This window comes from Dendropsophus ebraccatus, unplaced genomic scaffold, assembly GCF_027789765.1.
Source record: "Dendropsophus ebraccatus isolate aDenEbr1 unplaced genomic scaffold, aDenEbr1.pat pat_scaffold_730_ctg1, whole genome shotgun sequence".
NCBI lineage: Eukaryota > Metazoa > Chordata > Amphibia > Anura > Hylidae > Dendropsophus > Dendropsophus ebraccatus.
Window position 1 is genome coordinate 59882 of NW_027210329.1, and position 11480 is coordinate 71361.

The 11480-nt window shown below is 45.4% G+C and overlaps 1 protein-coding gene across 1 annotated transcript in view; it reads right to left on the reverse strand.

The window, feature by feature from the left end:
* The window catches only part of LOC138779377 (dystrophin-related protein 2-like), a gene marked incomplete at its 3' end in the record, with an annotated part of 70405 nt that extends 59813 nt beyond the window's left edge, over window positions 1-10592 (reverse strand). The window contains 3 exon segments of the mRNA XM_069956590.1: window positions 2944-3100; window positions 10287-10377; window positions 10508-10592. Coding sequence (XP_069812691.1) covers window positions 2944-3100; window positions 10287-10333 — 204 coding nt within the window.
* Window positions 10593-11480: the final 888 nt, after the last annotated feature.

The following is an 11480-nucleotide window of genomic DNA, read 5'->3' on the forward strand; positions in this document are numbered from 1 at the left end:
AAATAACACACATTACAAAGTGTTATACAAGTTTGTAATGTATGTTATGTCTGAATCGCCCCGTTCCCCGTGTCCCACCACCCCCACCCGTGTACCCGGAAGTGTGGTGCATTATACATTACCTGATCCCTGTCGAGGGCCATCCGTCATCTTGCGCCAAACATCATCTTCGGACGGACGGCCGAGTCGCTGCCGCCCGTCCCCCCTCCGCCACGTCACAACTGTGCTTAGCCGCAATTAGCTGAGCACAGTTATGCTCAGCCAATCGCGGCTGATGAGGCGGCCACGTCATCAGCTGCTCAGCCGCGATTGGCTGAGCACAGTTATGCTCAGTCAATTGCGGCTGAGCATCGGATGACGCTGCAGAGGGCGGCCGGCATTCGGGACAGTCGGAGCTGTTCACCGTCCGCCCGAAGAAGACGTCACTAGCTGAAGATCGGAGACGGGTGACGGCACATGACAGGTGAGTATAGCGCACCACACTTCCGGGTACACGGGTGGGGGTGGTGGGACACGGGGAAGGGGGCCATTCACAGACATAACATACATTACAAAGTTGTATAACTTTGTAATGTGTGTTAGTCTGTGAATAATTTTTTACCGCCTCACTACCCCTTTAAGCTTTAAATATGAAAAAAAAAACACTCTGGTAATTACAGTGTGTATTATACAGTAAATTGACTGACTTTCTGCAGAACATTACAATACACTCCTCACTTAGTGAATCTTTTTCATAAAAAAACTGAAGACGTATAGTTGATGTAGTGCAACCAAAAATCACTCTTTAAAGTGACTTTGTACCCACAATCTGTCCCCCACAAACCACTTGTAACTTTGATTAGCTGCTTTTAATCCAAGATCTGTCCTAGGGTCTTTTCGGCAGGGGATGCAGTTATTGTGCTAAAAATCAACTTTTAAACTTGCAGCCCTGTGCCAAACAGCCTTGGCTTGGAGTATCTGTGCCCTAACTTTGCACCACCTCTCCGTCCCTCCTCCCCACCCTCTTTCCTATTCCTCTGCAGTGAAAACTGCGCAGGTGCCTTAACCATCCAGCCCATGTGCCATGCTGACACAGGTGATGAATAGTAGAAAATCTGGAGCATTTCTAATGATGAAAAGGGCGGGGAGGAGGGACAGAGAGGTTGTGCCAGCCTAATGCATACACACTCTAGGCCACGCCAGTATGACACAGGGCTGCAAGTTTAAAAGTTGTTCTTTAGGACAATAACTGCATTACCTGCCGAACGGACCCCAGGACAGATCTTGTATTAAAAGCAGCTATCCACAGGTACAAGTGGTTTGGGGGGGTCAGATTGTGGGCACAGAGTCGCTTAGAACTGTTGACTTTCTCGTTTAGATCAGCGTTTCCCAACCGGGGTGCCGCGGCACACTGGTGTGCCGGGAGAACCGGCCAGGGGTACCGCGGGATCCCGGTGGGAAATGTGCGCTGTCTCTTTGAGCCAGCGTTTCCCAACCAGGGTGCCGCGGCACACTGGTGTGCCGGGAGAACCAACCAGGGGTGCCGCGGGATCCCGGTGGGAAATGTGCGCTGTCTCTTTAAGCATCCCGAGAAGCTGAGGCTGCACAGCTTCTCGGGATGCACGGATCACTTTTATGTTCATTAAAGTAAGCAGAATATAGGAGCAGGAAGTGTCAGCATCCTGCTCCTACAGTATATTCACTCTCATAGGCCGCCGGCACTTCATGCCAGCAGCCTATGGGAGGCCGGGACATGACCTCTCCGGCAGGCGTGATGATGTGACGTCATCACGCCTGCTGAAAGTCCCGTCCCCACAGTTCGCAAGATGGAGCCCGAAGAGGAGGAGAGCTGCTTCCTGCAGCCTTAGCGCGGATTAGGTGAGTAGGATGTTTGTTTTTTTTAAGGGGCAGAGCAGGGGGCATTATTAGTTCATGGGGGGCACCTCTGGGGGCATTATTAGTATATGGGGGCACCTCTGGGGGCATTATTAGTATATGGGGCACCTCTGGGGGCATTATTAGTTCATGGGGGCACCTCTGGGTGCATTATTAGTATATGGGGGCACCTCTGGGGGCATTATTAGTATATGGGGGCACCTCTGGGGGCATTATTAGTTCATGGGGGCACCTCTGGGGGCATTATTAGTATATTGGGGCACCTCTGGGGGCATTATTAGTTCATGGGGGGCACCTTTGGGGCATTATTAGCTCATGGGGGCACCTCTGGGGGCATTATTAGTATATGGGGGCATTATTAGTTCATGGGGGATCCTCTGGGGGCATTATTAGTTCATGGGGGGCACCTCTGGTTGCATTATTAGTATATGGAGGCCACCCCTGGGGCATTATTAGTATATGGGGGGCACCTATGGGGGCATTATTAGTTCATGGGGGCACCTCTGGGGGCATTATTAGTTCATGGGGGCACCTCTGGGGGTATTATTAGTTCATAGGAGGCACCTCTGGGGCATTATTAGTTCATGGGGGCACCTCTGGGGGCATTATTAGTTCATGGGGGCACCTCTGGGGGCATTATTAGCTCATGGGGGCACAGCAGGGGATCCTACATACAGGGGGCATCCCACATTCCTACTCTCTTTACGGCACATAACACCAAACAGCGCAGTTACTTTGGGAGCCGACAGGAGGGAGAAAGGAAAGGAAGTTGCTAGAAATGTGCGGAGCCTAAATTTTTTGTCTTGCAGGTTCTGAAGAGATGAAAAGTAGCTGGAAGAAATCATCATGGCGGATGGAGAGGAAAAGGGAAAGTGACTCCTCAGATCAAAGAAGACGTCACCTGTGAGTCACTGTATGATGGTTTTCTTATTTTGTAGAACATTATTTAGTAGGGGTGCCCCGAGGAAATCTTTTTTTCCAAGGTGTGCCCCGAGGTGGAAAAGGTTGGGAAGCACTGGTTTAGATGCTTTTAAAGGCTTAGGTAAAGTATGGTGTAGTATAGCTCACCAGATGTTTATCCTTGGCTTGCTCCACCATTGAAAGGTCACCTCGCAGGGGAAGCTGGGCAGACAAATCTTCATCTTTTTCCCCTAGCCAGTCAATTATCTCCTGGAGTGGTGGTTGCAACTTGAGAGTGGGATCTGAAAATGCTTCGAGGCGTGCCCTAATGAAAATTGGAGGAAATAATTCTTACAAGGTTAATAGATTTGCTTTCTGCATTAATATTATAATGATTATGATGTTAAAAAAATCTTATACAGGTTTAGGTTATGTTCACACTACGTATCTTTCCGGCCGTAGTGCGAACCGCGAATATACGCACGTAGTTTTGAGGTTGATGCGCTCGCTTGAAAGTATATGATATACGGCCGCACAGTGCACACTATGTATGAGCTTACGGCCCTCCTTTTTATTGGCTGCGTGCGGGCGGGCTTTCTTGTGGTCGCGCGGGCTGGCAGTTGGCTGTGCTCTCCTCTCGGCACTTTCTTGCGACACAGGCGGTAAGATGGCAGCCGCTTCTCACCCAGGCCCGGCCCCTATGTAGTGATAACAGCCTGGGGGTCCATGGGTGCAGTAGCGTTTGGTGCCGGACTGCCGGTGGTATGCGGGCGAATGGGGCGGGGCCGGCGCTGTACTGTACAATATCGATCTGGATGGAAGCTGCTGCTGCACTGTCAGCGTGCACCCAGGCCCCTGTGTGGTGATAGCAGCCTGTTACCACAACGCAGGGGGCCTGGGTGCATGCTGACAGTGCAGGCAGCAGTACAGCGCCGGCCTCATCCGCATACCACCGTGGCCGGGGTGGAGAGGTGGGGCTGGAAAGCTGATTTTTCGATTTACCTCCCGAGCCAGGGCGCACAAATACTGGTAGGGCAGGGGATGGAAGATCCTGCTGCGGGGCTGCTGACAGGCTGCGCACAGGCAGCAGCTCCCCCTCCTGCACTGCTGCTGCCGGGCGACTCACTTCTAGCTTCTTTGGAATCTGCGCGTGAGCCATGCCCCCCTCTCCTGCACATACAGTTGGGGTCAGGTATGGGTCGGCACCTCCATGCTTCACTGGCCACCGCAATCTGTCCCGCACAGGAATCCTCGGACCCCGTTATCTTTTGTACGTTCTGGAAGCGGCCATGTGTGACGCTCAGTCCGGGACACAGGTATATGTGCTACAGCACTGAGTGACAGAGGCAGAGGATTCCTGTGCGGGAGAGAGAGCGGTGCCCGGGGGAGCATGGAGGTGCCGACCTATACCTGACCTCTGCAGCCACTGAGTGACTGGGGGTAGATAGGAGATAGATAGAGATAGATAGATAGATAGATAGATAGATAGATAGGAGTCCTATCTATGTAATCTATCTATCTATCTATCTATCTCCTATCTATCTATCTATCTATCTATCTATCTATCTCCTATCTACGTGTCTCCTATCTATCTATCTCCTATCTATCGATCTCCTATCTATCTATCTCCTATCTATCTATCTCCTATCTATCTATCTCCTATCTATCTATCTCCTATCTATCTATCTCCTATCTATCTCCTATCTATCTCCTATCTATCTCCTATCTATCTCCTATCTATCTATCATCCATCTATCTCCTATCTGAATATATACTGTATAGATAGATAGATAGATAGATAGATAGATAGATAGAGAAAACAATATAGGCAGCACACTAAATGAACTGTGGCTGCCAGCATATGAATCCCAGACCTTGGACCAAGTCAGCTAGTAAAAAATACTCTGAAGCTCTCTGATGGTAATACAAACGTGGATTTATTCCATATAACAATATGCAGCAAACTTCATAAGTAATACAGAATGTTTTGGCGTCTCCTACGCCATTTTCAAGTGCCACTTGAAAATGGCGTAGGAGACGCCAAAGCATTCTGTATTACTTGTGAAGTTTGCTGCATATTGTTATATGGAATAAATCCACTTTTGTATTACCATCGGAAAATGGGGGTTTCAAAAGGGGTTGTGGCTTTTAAAAGGGGCGTGTCATAATTATCGTTCGATTTATCGTTACCGCGGCTACATGTACGATAAACCGCGATATTGATTTAGGCCATTATCGCCCAGCCCTAATGTCATCTATGTCAGTACTATTACAACGACAGGTAACATATAACTTTTATTTAATTGACAGTTTTTGCCAAATTAAAACCTTTTTAAAGAAACTAAATATGTGTAAAATTGCTCTATTACCATCCTTATAATGCTTTTATTTTTTGGTCTATGGGGTAATATGAGGTGTCATTTTTTGCACCATGATCTGTACTTGCTTGTATATATGTGACTTTTTTATCACTTTTTACAGTTTTTCCGGATTTGATGTGACCAATTTTGCACTTTGGCAGGTTTTTGCACTTACCGTGCAAGATCAGGGATCTGATAATTTAATAGTTCGGATGATTACAGATGCAGCAATGTTTTATTTATTTATTTATTTATTTTATTCATACATTGGGAAAGAGGGGTGATTTTTCCTACAGTAACTTCTATTATAACTGCACTATTCTCTCATATAGATCAATGCAGTACATATGTTCTGTATTGATCTCCGAGATCAGTGCCTGAGCGCATAATAGTCAATTGCTGTTGCAGGGATCAGCGTCATTGTGGCGCCAAGTCCCAGCCCCGGGGGATGATCCCTCCATTAGACCCCAGGTGATAGCTTTTTCAAGTTTTGTCAGTTTTTACAGCAGCATTTAAATGGTTAATTAGCCAGTATAGCGTTTCAAGCTTGATGGCTAATAGCCACGTTCCCTGGCTGCTGAGTGCCGGGAGCGGTGATGTACAGAGAGGGCTCTCTCTGTATGCTCCTTAACCTATCAAGATATCCCTGGATGTCAAAATGGGTCAGTTCCATTTCCATGGTGTTTCCATCACTTTTTTGAGGTTCTCAGGTGCGCCAGACACCCTCCCCTCTGCCAAATAGGAGGTCCCTGAATAAATGCTTCAGTCCCCCCATTGACTTTAATGGGATTCATTATTTGAATCAAGCATTGGAGCATTAGAAAATACTCAACTCGAAGCATTTAAGAATTTTAGTACTCGCTCACCTCATCAGTGAGGTCTAATTTTTTTTTGCGCCATCATCTGTAGTTTTATTGGGTACCACACTAGCGACTTGATCACTTTTTATTAAATTTTTTTATTACATTTCTGGGATCCAAAAATCCGCAATTTTGCACTTTGGCTGGTTTTGGGGCTTACACCAATTATCATGTGAGATCATGAATGTGATAAATCTAAAAGTTTCAGGCAATTCCGCATGTGGCAGCCCGAAAGGCGGAGACTGTGCTGAGAGCTGAGGGTAATTCAGGCCATTTAAATGCCGCTGTCAGTTTTGAAATGGTTACATAGGCAGAACCGAGGATCGATCCATGCTGGCTACTAGCGGAGGTCGCCAGCTACTGATAACAGCCGGGAGCCGCCTCTATACCCACTTAGCGGCACCACGGCGCAACTGTCGTTGTGCAGGAAGGCATTAAAATATGGAAAATAAGGTGTGTAAAGTAAATGTATGCAGTCATTCAGTTCAACTACAGCTTTGTTCCAAAAAAAAAATGCTGAAACAATGCTAAATATTTTAAAAGAAAAGGCATCCGTGCCTCCCTTGAAGTTACTAATAAGTCAGTCATCACAACATAATTTTGCAATGAGTTCCATAGTCTCGCTTTTCTTACAGTAAAGATTCCCCATCTGTGCTGGTGGTGAAATCTTGAGCGGAGCCGCAAAAGACATCACACTGAGACAGTAAGGCAGCCACAGACTCAGTGTGCTCAGTGTGAATATATAGGCTTGCACAGTAGGGCAGATTTATCAAAGCGTCTGTCTTTTCACAACCTATTGGTTGGTAAATTTGTACCATACCCTCTTCATCCAATCCACGGCTCTTGTTGATCAAGGCACAAAAGTGCTTACAAAATCTTTAAAACATATAATAAATGTGGCACATTTGTAAAGATAAATGTCCCCAAAGCTGAAATATAAAAAACATAAAAGGGAAATGCTAACACCAGATTTCATACTCCATTTTTAAGACAGATCAGTTTTAATGACGATCTCAGGCATAGGTTAAGGTAAATCTTTCACATGCACGTCACATTTTTATTATCATATACATGTTTCTAGTGAATGATAAAAGCACAAAACCATAAGGCTGCATTCACACATTCTGTTACAGCCAATTGCTTTGTATTAGTTGATTCACATGTTCAGTGTTTTCAGGGATCTCCAATCCGTTCCGTTTGAAAATAGGACATGTCATTACTCGGAACAGAAGCACGGCACGGATTTTCCCATAGAAATTAGCCTAATTAATACTTTTTATTACACAAACCATAAAAAACCATTAATACATAAAACCATTAATAAATCCCCCCTTAAAGCGACTTTGTAGCCACTGTGGAACCCCCCCCAAACTACCTATACCTTGTTGTAGCTTAGGCGAAGTTCTTTCTGGTGGTATGTTATATAAAGCAGCTTAGGCTTTGATGAGGCAGAAAATCCAACTTTAGTAGCGGGGCTGCCGTGTCTAAGAGGCGGGGCCGAAGCGTTCGTGCCCTAGTGTAGCGCCGCCTTTGTGGGGTAGCTGGTCGTCTCCCCTGCCTCCCGCCTTCACAGGGTTCCATGTAAATGCACATGTGGTGTTTTTTTTGAGCTCCGGCACCGCTGTAGTGACATGGCCGGGTCCGCACCGCCTCCTTTGGCCATCTTCCACGCCCTGTTTAGTGACGCTCTTGGCCCAGCCCCGGCTCGCATGCCTATCAGCGGCCACCCCGCCCCATCGCATAATGCACACACTGCCTACGTCATCTTGTAAAGTTCTTGGGATCGGATCATGCGCAGGCGCACTGACGTGACTGGCTAGACTAGTTTGGTAAAGCCGGTCGCGTCAGTGCGCCTGCGCAGGATCCGATCCCAAGAACTCTATAAGATGACCGTAGGCAGTGTGCGCGTTATGCGATGGGCGGGTGGCCGCTGACAGGCATGCGAGCCGGGGCTGGGCCAAGAGCGTCACTAAACAGGGCGTGGAAGACTGCCAAAGGAGGCGGTGCGGACACAGCATGCTGTGTGGTGTTACAGGTAGAGAATACAGCGTGCTGTGTGGTGTTACAGGTAGAGAATACAGCATGCTGTGTGGTGTTACAGGTAGAGAATACAGTGTGCTGTGTGGTGTTACAGGTAGAGAATACAGCATGCTGTGTGGTGTTACAGGTAGAGAATACAGCGTGCTGTGTGGTGTTACAGGTAGAGAATACAGCTTGCTGTGGTGGTGTTACAGGTAGAGAATACAGCATGTTGTGTGGTGTTACAGGTAGAGAATACAGTGCGCTGTGTGGTGTTACAGGTAGAGAATACAGTGCGCTGTGTGGTGTTACAGGTAGAGAATACAGCGTGCTGTGTGGTGTTACAGGTAGAGAATACAGCGTGCTGTGTGGTACAGGTAGAGAATACAGCGTGCTGTGAGGTGTTACAGGTAGAGAATGCAGTGTGCTGTGTGGTGTTACAGGTAGAGAATACAGCGTGCTGTGTGGTGTTACAGGTAGAGAATACAGCGTGCTGTGTGGTGTTACAGGTAGAGAATACAGCGTGCTGTGTGGTGTTACAGGTAGAGAATACAGCGTGCTGTGTGGTGTTACAGGTAGAGAATACAGCTTGCTGTGTGGTGTTACAGGTAGAGAATACAGTGTGCTGTGTGGTGTTACAGGTAGAGAATACAGCGTGCTGTGTGGTACAGGTAGAGACTACAGCGTGCTGTGTGGTGTTACAGGTAGAGAATACAGCATGCTGTGTGGTGTTACAGGTAGAGAATACAGCGCGCTGTGTGGTGTTACAGGTAGAGAATACAGCATGCTGTGTGGTGTTACAGGTAGAGAATACAGCGTGCTCTGTGGGACCACAATGAAATCATAAATTACTGCAAATAATTCAGTAACACAATGAAACTGCAATGTGTGAACACAGCCTAGATGTTCTGCAACAGCTTTGGGCGGGGAATAGGCAGGGTGGAGGACTGTGATGAACAGCTGAGGGAAAGTATTGCATCCTGGAACCTGTAGTACTGTTTACAACTGATAAACCAGGAAGTGCCGAAACACAAAACAGAACAAAACCCCCCAAAACAAATTGATTTTTGGTAGTTTCAAAATGGAATAGATAGGTAAGTAATGCTTTATGCTTCTGCAGAAGTTTCATTTTTTTAACCTCCACCTGGAGTTCCCCTTTAAGGCCTTCTACTAAAATAGAGACAAGACAAATTAAGGGCCAGTTCACACTGAGCAAGATCGTCGGAATCCCGCCATGCTTAGTGTGCTGCGGTAACTGAATGGAGATGGGCGTGCGCCTCGTCCGCTGCCACCCGCTCTCCGCTCGAGGAACTAACATGTTCATTCCTCGAGTGGAGAGCGGCGGACAGCGGACAGGCGCGCGCTCTTCCATTCACTCAAAGCAGGACACTGAGTGCGGCGGGATTCCGCGGCAGAGCTTGCGCCGTGTTTGCTCAGTGTGAACTGGCCCTAAGGCTGAGTTCCCACTGCGTTTTTGCAATCCATTTAACGTATCCGTTTTTAATTGGTTACTTTTAACAGACATAAAAACTTAGTCAACACTACTTTTGTGTCCGTTAAAAAAAAAAACGATTCGATCCGTTTTTTTGGTTTTTTTTATAATGGAAGTCAATGGAAAAACAGATCTAAATGGATGACACACTATATTACATCTGTTTTTGCATTAATTTTTCCACAAAACGTATATGTTAAACCAATAGAGAAAACGCAGTGTGAACCCAGCCTAAGCAGTTGCCTCATAGCAACCACATGACCTGTTTCTGTTGTACATACACTTTCCAATTTGGCCAATAGTTCTTACAGATTTGTACTGTAATGAGGACATTTGAGCTACCACAAAGCTCCAGGCATACTGAAACCATGCTTACAAATGAAAATGTACTATTAGCAGAACAGTAGAAGTAAAACTAGCAAGGATGTGTTCACACATGTAAATACTACCTAATGTGCAATAAAATAAATTAATCAGTAAAATAATCAGTATTCCACAATAGTAAATTCTATGTACACACATTGTACACACTACATAAACCTATAATTAAATCAGTATATCCATTAGAAACCAGTTTAGTTTAACAAGCAATCAACATATTTCAAACATTTCAAGAAAAAATAAAATATGGCCTTATATAAGGTTGATACTATCAAAAATATATACATACAAGAAAACCTGAGGCACCTGTTCCTCCACCCTCTTCTAGTATGTGGGGGCATTCATAATCTCTTAGTACATACATGGGAGACAATTGTCATCAATGGACTTTACAGATACCTTAGGCTGTGAGATCTCTTCTTTATTTCATTCCAGCAGAGGTTCATGTTGCCCAAATCTGAGATTTCTTTGTCTACTCAGAATCTAAGAACTACAAGAGACAACGAAAAGAAGGCTGAATATTTCAGAGGACATGGACAGTATTGTTTTAACATTGACAGTATTGTTTTAACATGATTGCAAAAGTAATTGAGGCTATACCACTAGAAGAAACATCTTACCTGGAGTGTTCTCAGACGGCTAAGACATTCCAAGGATGGTAAATATGGAAATGCTAGGAAAGATGCAGCTAGAAAAGAAAGGAGACATAGAATGTAAGATGAATGTAAGAGGTGAAAGAATAAAAACTGCACATTCTTAAAAAAATAAACTATATAACAGAAAGGATAGAAAGGTACTTGAGAAGAATGAAGGAAGAACTGTTTCAAAAGAGCCCAGATCCTCCATGTCCCCTCCCCTGCTCTTAGGAATGTCATTTGGGGGACTGTGACTCTTGTGCCCTTTCCTAAAGAAACCATGCTTTGTCCGGGATACATTCAGTCACTCCCCAATGTTAGCTCCCATATAAACCAGTAAGCATTTACAGGCAAGAGAAAAATGTACTCATCACATGATAATTACCTCTCGCCTTTGCTGTCAAAACCATTGTTTCAACTCAATAACAAATGTTTTCATTTGAACAGTACAGAACATAGAAACAAAATTTGAGTAAAATTGAAAACCATCTTTTTTTCCTCCACATATTTATTCATTAGTCTATGTTCACACAACGTATATTTTAGTAAAACCACGGCCATGATTATTACGAAAATATATGTTACTTGCCGTCTATGGGATCCCGGACGGAGGGTATAACACATAGTATACGCTCCGGCCGGGATCCCTAGCGGCGCCGCAAACAACTGACATGTCAGGTTTCTGCTACTGCTATTCATTGAATAGCGGCCACAGAAAAACCCTGTCAGTGCACATTATGGAGCGCTCGCATCAGAACTATGCGGGCTAAAGATCATAACATGTAAAACAAATGAAACAAACATTTAGAAAGCTGAATATGTGATATTATAAGTTACTGTACAGTATAGCAATCAGCGTGTAAAGTACACATGTACAGTAAGTGCATAAGAATAAAAAAAAAAAAAAAAAAAAAAACTTGCACAGGTCTGTGTGGTCACATGACAGCAAAGAAGTGAG